The sequence below is a fragment of the Bos taurus genome, chromosome 4, assembly GCF_002263795.3.
Source record: "Bos taurus isolate L1 Dominette 01449 registration number 42190680 breed Hereford chromosome 4, ARS-UCD2.0, whole genome shotgun sequence".
In the NCBI taxonomy this organism is placed as follows: Eukaryota; Metazoa; Chordata; class Mammalia; order Artiodactyla; family Bovidae; genus Bos; species Bos taurus.
Window position 1 is genome coordinate 85,836,924 of NC_037331.1, and position 14,898 is coordinate 85,851,821.

At 38.8% G+C, this 14,898-nt stretch overlaps 1 protein-coding gene across 1 annotated transcript; it reads left to right on the forward strand.

The window, feature by feature from the left end:
* Positions 1-2,636: 2,636 nt before the first annotated feature.
* On the forward strand, positions 2,637-13,907 carry WNT16 (Wnt family member 16). The gene is given in 4 exon segments (NM_001014949.1): positions 2,637-2,999; positions 3,192-3,433; positions 5,235-5,521; positions 12,187-13,907. Coding segments are annotated over 4 exon segments (1,089 nt in total). The 5' UTR covers positions 2,637-2,904; the 3' UTR covers positions 12,652-13,907.
* The last annotated feature ends 991 nt before the right edge of the window (positions 13,908-14,898 follow it).

Here is a 14,898-nt window from a genome sequence, read left to right on the forward strand (position 1 = left end):
CAGAGAGTTAAGAGAAAACAAAGGGTGGTGAGAGGGGCGAGGTGTGAGGGGATGTAGGCTCTCAGTGCATGAGAGTTCAAGACTCCTGATGCAAAATAAGTGCCTAAATGTCTGCTCATTGAATGATAAGCTTAATTCTTCAGTTGGACCAACTTCTAGAAATGTTTTCTTTGCTTTAAAGGTATGGACAGAATGATCCCTAAGGCCTCAGATTATACACAAGAGGTACATGGCCCGGAAACTGTGTCTTGGACTTGAAAATAGTTGACCCAGTGACTCTAAGAATAGAAGGCTGTGAATGGCCCTCTCAGGGTTTATCTGGATGCCTAGACAGTGCTTGATCGCAGGAGTAGCAACAAAGGCAACATTCAAGTGACCCCACTCCCAAACTAGATTAAGTAATCCCCCTGCTTGTTCCTGGCGCGCCCTGTGTCCCCACTGCGTTCACTACACTCGCTATGACCCCCTGACTCCTTGTCAGTCTTGTCAATGGGGCTGTGAACTCCACTACTATTTAACTCAGTGCTATCTAGCCCCACTTTTTAACCCATAACAGAGGCTCAGTATATCTTTCTAAAAGAAAAAAAATCCAGCAACTTCCTTAAAACATCTATCATCATTGGCTCGAAAAATCAGCCTCAAGTATTCACGTTCTCCAATCCCTCAGTTCCCCTGCAGAGGAAGCCTCTTCTCTAATTACACCATCTCGGCCACTTAGGTATCTGCTCAGGATGTTCCTCACCACGTTAATCCCTTCAGTAAGTTGTGTTCAGAACCAGTATCTGGTGTACTGGGCCCCATGGCAGGGGTTCAGCAGGGAGTGCTCCACAATGCCTCCTGGAGAGGTCTGCCGAATAAAGTGAGCTTGGATGAGGGCTCTGATTCTCAGAGAGGCCACTAGCCATTAGCCAAAATATTTCTGGATCCGTAACTGCACCCTATCATCAACTTGACTCTCTAAAAATTACAATGTGGCTTTAGGACCTGGTACATAGCGTTCACTCAATAAATATTTGTTGGATAAAGGGAGAAGATGGGAATTTCAGTGAGCTTTTATTGCTCTGGGCCAATAGAGAGGATATGCAGCAAATAAAATACTTTATTTGCTTTATCAGCAAATCTTTAATTGGAGTAAGTCTGGAATTTGGAATCCACTAAGCTGGGCTTCCCTGGTGGCTCAGATGGCAAAGACTCTGCCTGCAAGCAGGAGATCTGGGTTCAAACCCTGGGTCAGGAAGATTCCCTGGAGAAGGGAATGGCTACCCACTCCAGTATTCTTGTCTGGAAAATTCCATGGACAGAGGAGCCTGGTGGGCTAAGGCCCATAGGGTTACAAAGAGTCAGACATGACTGAACAACTCATACACACAAGCTGGTATATCCTGAGAGTTTATTAACATTTCAGAAGTCCTCTGAGGAGTAGGTGATGACTCTCATACCCATTTCCTGTCGCCAATTAGGTGAAACAGAGTTTTCTGATACCACAGCTAAAAGCATGTGCCATCTGACTTCAGAGTTCTCCCCAGAGATCTATCCTGGAAAACACTGGTTAGCTAATCTTTCTTAACTGCCAAGCACCAGAATATTCTCCCGCATCTGAACTCTGACTCCAGAAGAGTAACTTGTTGGATTCTATGCTTTTATTTATTAATAATATCAAATTAATTTGTTTCAGACTTGTCTCTATGGCTGTTTTGTGCCTTTAAGGAAAGGAATCTAGTCTTCAGAAATTCCCACAGTACTGGACACACAGTAGGTGTTTCATAAATAAGTTTCTAAAATTTGTCTTTAATGTGTCCAATTTCCCTGAGAAAGGCATAGTGTGCATTAGGGAGAACAGGACCCTCAATTTTTTTTAGAACTCTCCAGACAGTTCTCACTCACATCTACTCTCTGCCCTTCATCTCTGACAGTGCTCTCAAAGATCGAAGAAAAAAAAAAGAGACAAATCGGCAAAATGAAATCACCTAACACAATTTAAATATGATAGATTATTAATAGATGCTAGGCTAGAATCTTCCCTTTCGATAAAAGTAAATGCCTGCACAGATGACGATAGATGTCAAGCTTGACAGTATTTCTCTCATTCTCAAGTCTGCTGACATGTTGAGACCTCAGTCTGGGTGTGGAAAAGTCAACTTTTTGGTACCAACTCGGACTCAAAAAACTATTCTTCTGTGAGGTAAAGGAGAGGAAAGAAACGTGAGCAGTGAGAATTTCCAGCCGCTCCACCCAGAGTATAATTAATCCATATGCGACTGGGGTGGGTGGTTCTCAAACATCGCCCATTGAACCCACACCTTCGCCCAGGTTCATTAAGACAGAAGCGCCCCTATAGTCTTCGGCTTGTATCAATATTCCTCCCTCAGAGACCAACTCTCCGGAGACTGAGACGGGAGGAAAGGTCAGGAACACAGGGTCTGGACCTGCTGTCGGGAAGCAGCGGGCCCGAACGTCCCCCGCGGAGTCCGCTCTCAGCCAATGGGAGCCTGAAGTCCGGGGATGATGAGATGAGGGGCCGCTGCTGGGCCAATCAGGTTCCAAGCGCAGCCAGGGAGGGGGGAGGAGATGGGAGGAGAGGCCGGGGGCGATGGAGACACAGCTACATCAACAGAAGTTTCTCACCTTGGAATGCGACGGACGCTCCCGCATCTCCTGCACATCTCCAACTTGGCGCCGGAGGAGGGCCCCAGGCTATTTTCTCAACTTCCTCACGCTGCTCCCCGCTTGCGAGGGGAAAGCTGCTGAGAACACCTACTACAACTGGCCTTTTTACGTTGTCTGCAGGGACAAGGGAGGCGAGGGACAACTTGGTGCGGGGGAACTGACCTCTGGCCTGGTGGGCCTCTGGGTGGGGAGGGTCGAAGAGGAGTGGCTGGGGCTGGGGGACTCCATGCGGGGGCCATGGACAGAGCAGCGCTCCTGGGACTGTCCCGCCTGTGCGCGCTGTGGGCAGCCGTGCTCGCGCTGTTCCCCTGCGGAGCCCAAGGAAACTGGATGTGAGTATGGGGGCAGCAGGGGCGCACGGGATTTGTGGCAAAAGGGGGTGCCCAGCCTCAGGGAATTCTCAGCTGGGGCGGGGGAGAAGGGGCGGGAGTCCTAGGGCGGGTGACCTAAATTTCGGGTAAACATCTGGGCTTGGGGAGGAGAGCAGGGCAGCGGCTTACGCTAGGGGCGGCCGTGTCTTACAGGTGGTTGGGCATCGCCTCCTTTGGGGTTCCGGAGAAGCTGGGCTGTGCCAACTTGCCTCTGAACAGCCGCCAGAAGGAGCTGTGCAAGAGGAAACCGTACCTGCTGCCGAGCATCCGCGAGGGCGCCCGGCTGGGCATTCAGGAGTGCAGAAGCCAGTTCAGGCACGAGAGATGGAACTGCCTGGTGGCCGCCGCCTCCGCGCCGGGCACCAGCCCTCTCTTTGGCTACGAGCTGAGCAGCGGTGAGTCCCGGGACTCGTGGCTGGCGCGGGACTGGGGGCGAGACCTGCAATTCCTGTAAATTAATCAGTGCTCGTACGGTCCCGTCGCTCTTTAAATTCCCCAGAGAGGTCCTTTAGTGGAAGGAAATTGGGGGGCGACGGAAGCCAGATCCGGGTGCAGGTGCGGTCATGGGGTGGGGGTGGGGTGACACCCCAGGTCCAGAGCGCAGCGCGTGGAGGTGTAGCTCTTCCTCCTTCCCGTGGCTCCCGGCTGGAGCTGGAAGAAAAACTCTGACGCTCCACCCCGCCGACCCCTCGGACCCCGTAGCGCCCCCCTACGTGGGGGACCAGCTGGAGAAACATGATGTCGGCTGCAGGGAATGCCGAGGCCGCATCTGCTTTGATTTAAGCAGCTCCGCTGCTCATTGAGCCCTGGACAAGTGGCTAATTGCAGCGAAACCCCATGGTGTTGGTTCCCGGGAACACCGCGTAGACGGAATAATGGCGATTTAAAAGGGACTGTCCCAGACAACCCTCGTGAGGCTAACTCGAGCACAACTTTGGTTTTCCCCTCTATTCCTTTCCTTCTACCCTTTCTCCTGTGCGCACATCCGAGGCGCGGGAATCGGCAGGGAAACAAAGTTCCACTCTCACGTGCCTAGCGACTTAGTAAGGATAAAGGCACAGAGGTGTCAGCAGATTCAAAGAATTTCAGAACCTGGGCTCTGAAAGATTCTTAGTCGTTTTTCATATTCATTTCCGTTCCCCTTCCACCTTTGACCCTTCCCCGCCGGGTCCCTACACTCACCACCGCCTCGCTTTTGCCCCGCTGCGCTTTGGCCGGCACACCCTTCCGAAAGAGCACTGATTCCCTGCAAAAAGAAAAAAAGAAAAAAGAGGATGTGTTCTTCACAGTTGCTGAAATGTAGAGGTATCAGCTGTTGAAAAGGTTTATTGGACAACGGCGTGATAACGTTTCTACTTCAATCTAAGCATCTCTAAGGAGGGGGAAAGTCGCCTGCTGGGTCCTTTCGATCCATTTTACTAATATTTTAATAGGACCTCAGTTTCCGAAGATGTTAGTTCGAAACCTATTGCAGGTGTGTTATATCCATACTCAGTATTCAGTGATTTTCCATAACAATTTTTTTTTTGCTGATGACATCTCAATTATCTTTAATTGCCCTTCGTAGTGTGAGAGGATATAATACTGTATATAGAAATATGAATATATTTAACTTTCATATTAATATTGTTATTCAGTATATCGTTAAAACATCTTTGATGTGAAAGTAAACTATAACGTTTATCTCCTAATTGCTCTAGTCTTTGCTTAATTTTAGTTTGCATCCTGACATGGATTTTTTTTGTACAAACAAAAGTCACACCAATTTTTCAGCCTGTGTTTTGTGATAACGTTTTAAATTTAAAGAGAAAGATAAGCGGGGCTCCTTGGAGCATTGTCTGACTATGTACGATGTCCATGCAAGGGATTTTAAATTCAATGTGTATTTGTTGAATTTTCATTGTCTATTAAGTACTGAGCTGGGTGCTGACTTACATCTCAAATTTAAAATACAAACAGATGATTTTAAGGTATGAGGACAATTAATGACATACAATAAAGGAAAATCATACTGAAAATTAATGTTGCTTTTTTAAAAGATGAGAACAATATGAAATTGTCCTTTGTAAATGTGTACTCATTAAAGCATCCCTTGAAAGTTGCTTTCCTGATAAGAGGGTAAGTAGGCGGCTTTGTTATGAACATAAGCAGAGAATGGTATGGCTGGTTCATTTAGCAACTTATTTCTTATTCTAGGCACCAAGGAAACAGCATTTATTTATGCTGTGATGGCTGCAGGCCTGGTGCATTCTGTGACCAGGTCATGCAGCGCAGGCAACATGACCGAGTGTTCCTGTGACACCACCTTGCAGAACGGCGGCTCAGCGAGTGAAGGCTGGCATTGGGGGGGATGCTCTGATGATGTCCAGTATGGCATGTGGTTCAGCAGAAAGTTCCTAGATTTCCCCATCAAAAACACCACGGCAAAGGAAAGCAAAGTACTGTTAGCAATGAACCTACATAACAATGAAGCTGGAAGGCAGGTATGTATTAGAAAATGGAATAGAAATCCAGTGCCTTTAGGTATAATAGCACTAGGGTTACACTTCTAGATCAATCTGACCAAATAGTCAAATGGTTTAAAAACTAAACACTTTCAGGCTAAAAAAATTATATATATATATTAAATTTTTATTATATAACAACAGCTATATATATAAATATATATTTTTTATTTCATGAGCCTGTACTGACCACATTGATTTAGTTTAAGTTTCCATCTGCTGTGACTTGAATCTTGTTACAGAATGTATTAGTATTTGTGATTGTATATTCGTATACCTAAAACACCAATTATAAAATAATAGAAGTACTAGTGCCCATTGGGTCATTTTATTCCACCCCTTTAGATGATTAGTTGTAGAAACCCAAATAAGACGTACGGTATCTGCCTTTCTAACGAGACTGAATCAAATTTCATTTTCTCAAATGTGAATTTTCATTATTTTTTTAAATATATTTTTTCATTGGCAATGGCATCTTAAAGAAGTTATCAGTCTGTCCTTCCTTTCTCTAGCAAAATGTTCTCAAATACATTACAGAATACATAGCTCAATAATTTTTGTAAAAAACAAAATTTATTTAAAGGAACTAGTTATTATAAAGCAATGTAGATTCACTGTAAAAACTGAGAAGTATAAATAAATGTAAAGAAACTATAGATGTATTAAATATTTGGTATTTTAAAATAGAGATATATTAAAGATTCAAGGAGAGGAAAATTTGAAGAATTACCTTCTAATTAACCTTATAAATGAATTTTTAATACTAAATTTTCTTAAAATGGAGTAATCTGTAGCTTAATTTAACTTTTATATACTTATTTTAATGAATATTGATGCAATAAGCTTTGAGTTCTACAACATAGTTGAATTACTTGGCAATTCATAGTGACTTTCCAAAAACAGTTAAAACCTCTCTTAGGAATATATATTTTCTATTTGGTAATAATCTTTTCAGGACAGGAATATCACCACATATCCTATATTATTGTAAATATTCAATAACCTGCAAAGGTCCCAAAGTAGTCGTTGCAATCTGCCACATTCTCCTGCAATAAATTAAAGTAAGTTGCGGTATCTCTCAGGAATATTTAAAGTATATGTTGCATTTGTTTTACATTTTTGGAAAGTGAATAAATGGAACCCGCTTGGAATAGTTGCAAGTTTCTGCCAGTTTTCTTTACTTAACCACTTTGGTTTAAAATACTAAAACTGAAAACTCAATATATCACTGTAACATTTTAAATTCAAATTTGAGTATTCAGTTCAATTTGAATATTGATTTAAAATGGAAAATTAGGAAATAGGAAAATCAGTAAATAGCTATGTAAGCTTTTCACTTTTTTTTTGAAATTCTAATTTATTTCACTAAAGTAATTCCTGCTGACACCATGTCTCTTTTTGATAAAGTCTTACATTTAAAAAGATTAAATGAATGAGTTTTCACTTCAGTTTAAATAATATCTAATAAAGGAATTTTTATTATTTCTAACATATTAATGTAAAAGAATTTAGATGTAATTAACATTTGTTCTTTAAAGCTCTAGAGTTAAACTAGAGAAAAACTCCAGGTCAAATTAGTGTGTTTTAAAAACAAGAAAATGATTAAATGAATATTTATTGTCACCTTAGATCTTAAAACTTCTTTAGTCACTCTTTGAATAGTTGGGTAGAGACAAAAAAGACTTTAATCAGAACACAAAACTTCAAAATTCATGTGATAATTCATTCTTTTGAATAAAGTTGTCTCCAGCCTTATGAAAAATCCCAAAGTATTCTAAAATGTATTTTTACTAGTGATATTAGGCAGTTATTTAATTTTATTCCATCTTATTTTTTTAATTAAGCAGTAATATTTGCCTCTGTAACTATTAACTTTGATCTGATCTATTTATATTCTGACTTTATTAAAAACATACAACTATTCAGCATCAATTTAAATCCACTGTTTGTTGGCAATAAAACAGTCTCCTTACTTTACTGAGGTTTTTGCTATTATTCTAATTATGCAGCAAAAATTCAGTTTATAGGTATATATACATTTTGGATAAATTTCCGTTTTTTCTACGGAATCTCATTTTTTCCACATTGGTCAAGATGGAATCTTAAAATATTACAAAATATTACCTGGATATTTTGAGGGTACTACATTGATGTTTTTGTTGGTCTTTTCTCATGAAGTATTACAATTCAAAACATTTTAATATTTTTCTTTCCATTGGTGGTCAGAAAAAAAAAAAACCCACCATCACCACCACTACCGCAACAACAACAAAAATCAACTAGGTTTCCAAGATATTATCTAACATGGAAGAACAAACAACTACATTTTCAATATTGGCCATTAAGATTTTCATCTAATAGGCATATTCTTCTGTGTAAGGTTTCAAGGTCTGCATTCAATTGAGTTGATTTTCCTCATCTCAAAATCCCAAGCTCCAAATGTAGGAAAGCATTCAGAGCAATGTGGGTACTGGCGCTTAGTAGTGCTGTGAGCAGAATAGATTATTTTCTAACCACTGACCTTAAATACTCTAATTCCCACTTGGTTTCTGACACCATTCCTAAAGTTATGACTCCAAGAATAATGTTGCTAAATGGTGATTGGCTAAGAGAATGATGTGATGTCTTCCAAGGGCAGAACTTCTGGGAATAATGTGACTTGGAATATTTATGGGTATTTCTTTTGGTGTGCTTAAAATATTTCCATTCTTCCCATGTCCACCTCATAAACTTTTAAGTTTCCCTACCCCATAATTTGTTTTATAATGAGTAACTCAAAAAAGTGGCATGGGCCCCACCCCCAAATTTCATTGACCTGTTTCAAGAATATTTATAAGTACTTGAATAACATGCAAATGTTTTGTTTTTCAGCAGATCCAAATATATTTTTTAACTGAAAGGGACAAAATGGATCAGAGAAATAGGAATTCTGCATATAGTCATACAGTTTATGTCACCGTTTTCATAAAAATTTAAACAGATTATCTGATAGTGAACAAAATGAAATGTCACAAAATGTTCCATAATAGTTTTTTTTTTTTTGTCATTTCTGTGAAGTTTGGATAACGCAATATACTGGAAAACGGTCACCTCCAGCTGTGTTACCTCTGAGTCAAAGTTGTGGGGCCAGTCACTTCTTAGACCACTTCTCAAGCAGTTTCTATTTTTACATTAAGTGTTAATGATGCATCTTTCCTATTTCACTTCATCAGAAATTTATCAAACTAAAACTTAACACAGGGAGACCAGTAGATTAAATGCTATGCTCCTAATTGCTCTCCCCTAGTTTAAAAATATTATACCAAAATGTGCACATCTGTTTGCAATAGTTAATAAAACATTCCTCTGTTAATATCGTTATAAACCTTAACAACTCAACTAAGTAGAGAAAGGAATTTTCTCATAACCACACACAACTCATTCTCTTGCTATTCTCTTACTTTTCCTGCTAGAAAATCACTCTGCTATCATTGCAGCTCAGAATGGCTATTTGACATCAATTAAAACTCCCAGCTGAAAAACTTCAGAATATGTACTTTTGGAGTGTTCTTAAATACACTTGAATTTTCCACTTTCATTTTTCTTTGTTCTACCGAAATTATCCTGCTGCATATAAAGGCTTCATATTATATATTTCCAATTTTCCTTACGGAAGATAAATATCTTAACCAGGCTATTAATTTTTCTGTCAAATTGGAATAATAAGCAGGTACATGTTCTTCATTAACTGCCTACTATATGCAAGGGATTTTTTTCCTATCAAGCTAAATCAAGTAAAATAATTTATGAAAATGTGCTCTGAGAAACACTAAGCTCCGTAGAGTTAAATCCTGTGTGTATATGTGTCTGCATGTTATCTGCTCTTGAACTCTGCATTTCACCAAATTCTCCTTATGGTGATTGCATTGCTTTATTTTATCCATATTTGCCCAAGTTTCTGCCTTGGAGTCTTACAAAGGTATCATCATTTAAATTGTGCATCACGTTATTTGTCTTTGTATCATAGAATATAAATGTGAATAATATTCACATGTATAATAAAAATGCTTTCTTTTCTTATTTTTAAGGACAAAAGTGTAATGGAATTAAAAGACATTAGAATAAAATTCCTTAAAAATACCTTCGGAAAATTTAGTTAACTCCGGGTATTTAAAAGTATCTTATTTTCTAGGGCAGGAAACTCGCCCCAAATTTCAGTACAAATTCAGCAGGTGTTATCCCCAGATTCAAAATCAGTCTTCTCTTTTATCCTTCAAACCTGAGCGGTAGTGTGTCAATTTGGACTGATGCTATTGTGGGCTGAGGAATTGCAGGAAAACCTGCCAGATCAGAGCCTCCCAATATCATTGAGTTCCTAGCAGTGTCTCATTTGTTGAAGACAAATTGTTGATTTGTCTCATTGTTGAAGAAGTTGGTCTTTATTGCATCCTCTTGATGCAGTTTACCGATAGAAGGGAGTTAAAACGGTTCAAGTGTTTTGGTGAGCATCCGTTCTGTCCTCCATGACTTGCAAATTGGCAACACCTTACATGATGCCTGAACTGCTTAATAAAAAGTGAGCTCCTCAGTCAAGAATCTGAGCAAGAGGCAGTCCTAAATCATAAGTGATGACTGTAATGAAGGATGATCAGGTTTCAACGCATAAACTTACATTCTTAGATTTTTGGCTTTCTTTGGACAATTTGTTTTATGGCTACCTGGCATTGATTGAGCTCTCTTTTTCTTATATCCTTCGGACACTTAAAATCTGAACAAAAGTTGGCAGATTGCAATATTTTTAACATTTATTTACCTGGAGATATTTTAAAGAATTGAAGGTTTTGTGAATATCAAATGCCATCAATTTAACTGAATCAGTGTGTGCACCATACTCTATGAATTGTTTTTGTATCATTGAAAGATAAATTTTACTGAAGATAATAAGAAATAGACATATCTATTTGCTCCTTAGTTTTATGAATTCAAAAAAGCATATGTGTTGCATTCTATAAAGGGCAATGTTTAAATATTGTTTGGTTTATTATTTTAAACACTAATAAAAACTATTGAATACTACACAAATCCATACCATATGCTCTCATTCAAGTCTGAAAATACAATAAATTGTTTGAAATACTCTGTCTCATTAGCTAGTACAGAAACTTTAGTTAATTTGTTAAGAAATGTAACATTCCACATACATGTGAAATGTAACATTCCACATACATGTCAATGTCAAGTGTGGTAGAAAATTGCTAAGTATAAACCCCTGTCATTTTTATAGTTTTGATAAGAACTGTAAGTGGAATTTAAGCTGTGGGGTTTTTTCTTTCTTTGGTGAGATTACACACATAATTTCCAAGTTATTGAATGGATAGATCATTTTTTATTTTACCCGGCATGTTGACAGAATGTCAACTCTCCAGTTAGTCCTGACAATTTATTAATCTGCTCTGCCATCCTCTGGGGATTGAAGGAAGTTACGCTGACTAGCCCAGTATGTAAGAAATTAGAACTCTAAAACTTTTGTTTTAGAAATCTCTGTATTGTTTTCGCTTGGTTAGCTCTATTTGAAATCTTTGCTCTTCAGGGAAAGGGGGCATTTATTTTGACCTTAATGTGTGTCAGGCAGTGGGCTCTTACTGATGTATGTAATCACATTTAATTCCTCCGTCTGAATAAAATAACTCAGCATTTAGAAGTGAAAAATCATATAAATATTATTCCTTTTCCATGTTAGAATGGTGCTACTGATCCATCAAGAATGGGACATATGTTTTGAATTAATTTTCCAGAAGAGGAGAAGAATTGGCTGGGAGCAGCCACACTCTCCAGCCCCATCTCTTTTGGACCAATTTAGGGTTTCTCATGTGGTCTGTGACTAGGGGATAGCATGCCACCCCTCCAAACCCCTGTGAATATAACTGATTTTTGCAGTGATAAAACCCGAGCACACTCAATTTGGTAGATCTCATCCTTGGATGCTCTTGGACTCATCTGAGCAGCTTTGTAGAAGTCATTGCCTTGACCCCACCCTGACAAATTAAGTGAGAATCTCGGGTTATTTGTAAAGTTCCACAGGTGTTTCTGTGTGTATACAAGTCACCCAAGGATCTTACAAAGATGCAGATTGTGAATCTGCAGTTTTGGTGGGGGGCTCAGAGTCTGCATGTCTGTGCTGGTGCTGTTGGTCCATGAACCACACTCCAAGTGGCAAGATGCTAAAATGAATAGTATCAGGAACATGGAGGCATGAATGAACATCCTCTGACACCCAAGATTAAGTGAGAGATTAGAAATAAAAGTAGCTTCCCTTTGTTAGCTCAGCTCATCTCTGATGACATTATTAGCCTGGCCTACAGTTATAAATTAGAAAGGTTTGCTCTGTAGGGTCAAGAGAAGGACCAAACATTTGGGTTCTAAGCAATCTAAAAGAATTTTTTAAGTCCAAAACCATCCTTATTTTAAAATTATTATTATTTTATCTTTCTTATTTAATTGAAGTATTTTAAAAATCATTTTATTACTTCCATTGAAATATATAACCATTGCTTTTATATAGGAGGAAATAGATCCAGAAAGTTAAGTGACTAGGTGGGTGGTGCTTTTGTTTTTGGGTAAAACAGTTCATGAACGATGTTTCACTCAATTCCTGTTGGTTGCAGGCTGTCGCCAAGTTGATGTCCTTAGACTGCCGTTGTCACGGAGTTTCTGGCTCCTGCGCTGTGAAAACATGCTGGAAAACAATGTCTTCTTTTGAAAAGATTGGCCATCTGTTGAAGGATAAATATGAAAACAGTGTGCAAATCTCAGACAAAATAAAGAGGAAAATGCACAGGAGAGAAAAAGATCAGAGGAAAATACCAATCCGCAAGGATGATCTGCTCTACGTCAATAAGTCTCCCAATTACTGTGTTGAGGATAAGAAACTCGGGATCCCAGGGACTCAAGGCAGAGAGTGCAACCGCACGTCGGAGGGCGCAGATGGCTGCAACCTCCTCTGCTGTGGCCGAGGCTACAACACGCATGTGGTCAGGCACGTGGAGAGATGTGAATGCAAATTTATCTGGTGCTGTTATGTCCGCTGCAGGAGGTGTGAAAGCATGACTGATGTCCACACTTGCAAGTAACCACTCCATCCAGCCTTGGGCAAGAGTCCTCAGTGACAGAAGTATAATGGGAATACCACCCAGAGGGTGCCTCCCGCTGTGCAGAGCTGGGGAAGTTGGCTCCTGCCTCCTCCTCAGAATTCCCAGATCCTCCAGCCCCTCACAGAGGTCCTCTTATCTGATGTCTAATCACACACCAAGCATGTGGATTTCTTGGGATTCTGAATGGAAAAAGTTTGGGTTCACATTTTGGTGGTTTAGGGAATATAAATTGAAATACAAGGAAGACCATCTGTCCCATAAGGAAGAATGGAAAATAGTCTTCATGCCAAGAGACCTGGTCCATACTCAGGATAAGGTCCTGGACTATGGAACTCAGTAGTGGTGGGTGAATATTAGTCATTTTTTAAAACACCTATTGTAGCAACAAGGAACAGTAAACATGAATCTCATTTATTCTTTCAGTAGCTTTTTATGAAGAAATAATACTGTTTGTGCATAGAAACAGAAGATGCTGACAGGTTAACAGAGTTGGTAGATGCCTACGTAAACCTTCATTCATTTCGGAAGAAAGAATCTTCCTAAGTGATACAACATCACTTAAAACATGTTTATTAGAGTTATTTAGTGACAAAACAAAAGAAGCAAAATGTATGATTTGGATTTTAAATGACTTTTAACCCAGAGAATTTATCAAGAAAAACATCAGGAAGGTATATAGCAACCTTTACCTTTCACTTTACAGTCTTATTATCAATTAGTTTCTATTTCTAAAATCTCAGCCCTGAATTATTGGTGGAAGAAGGGATTCTGAAAGCATAAGGGACAATGAGAGGTAAAAATATAAAGGGCTCTCATGCATTGTAAGGAAAAGCACACTTTAAATATGTAAAGACAGTATTTTTTACAATACTTTGCTAGATTTTTTTCTATTTTGTAAATACTGTATTTAATTATATATATTGAAACTTAAGATATTTTTTGCCAAAGCCCAAGAGCTAAGGCAATAAAATTATCTCAGAAATAATATTAGCTTCTGTTTCCTTTCATACTATTGACTCTGACATTTTTTATACATTGCAGAAGTTCATTGAGCAGTTAGTTATATGGATGTGTATTTCCTGCCAAAATGGCAGTTTTATATGTTATAAATTAAAATATGCTGCAATATATTGATAATTGTGCTATTTCAGCAGTCAGATTAAGTTGAATTCTGTTTTTAATTAGTTATGTTTAACTTGTAAGGTTATCATAATAAATTATACAGTAAAAGGCTTAACTGGAAAAAAGATCTAAATCAGAATAATGATCAATTTGTGGATTTGATATCCTGGATATTTATTACGTTGTGTTTAATGCTGCTTTTTCATGTGAATGTTGAATGGTCTTTCTTGTTTTAGTATATGGTCTTTTCTTGTTTTCATGCATGTATATTCATCCTATTTTACAAGGTTCCTGGTAAAAATTACAGGGCTGTATTTAAGGTTGTGTTTTAATGTAAATGCTGTTTTTTTATGAATTGTTAAATAATTCAGTATCATATAGAAAAAAAAAAAGATTTTCTAAGTTCAGAATGGACAAAGAAAGAATATTCATTTTCTTAAAATAAGTTAAAGAAAATTTTCCCTGCCCACCCTAGTCTCATCCTATTTCCTTTCAATTAATTTACCAAGGCAGAGCAATAATTTGTGAAAAAGAGCAAACCATGGAAAATGACTCTGATCTAATATTAAAATCAAGGCTAAACATTTACTGTGACCCTTAAAGTTGAACAAAATTACTATTTACTGAGTAAGAGACTCCAAAATGACAAATGAATGAATATAGTGCTTATTTAAAAGAGCAGTTTGCCATTCTTTAGCATCCACTGATTAGAGTAACCTGAATAATTGACATTTATTAGTATGCCTTCTTTTTTTTTTTGCTAAGTAAATATTTTATCTGCATTGAAAATAAGCACTCTTTCTTAAACGATGAAGGCTGCAGTTTCCATTAATGACCATTTCTTTCTATTGACTAGAAAACTTTTCATAATTACCTTAGGAACCAATTGTGAGAACAGGGGAGCCTTTAATTCACAAAAACATGATTACTATTCAGCCGTTTCTGAAAAACTGGTGCCAACTCGACACCCCCAGCCCTCTTCCCACCCCTGCATGCCTGAGTAATAACTCCCAACTCCAGACCTGTGTCTTTGGGTTCTTTCCCTTCTCCCTGGCATCAGCTTGGAAGCCATCCCTGAATGTCTCACGTGTATTGTACCAGCTG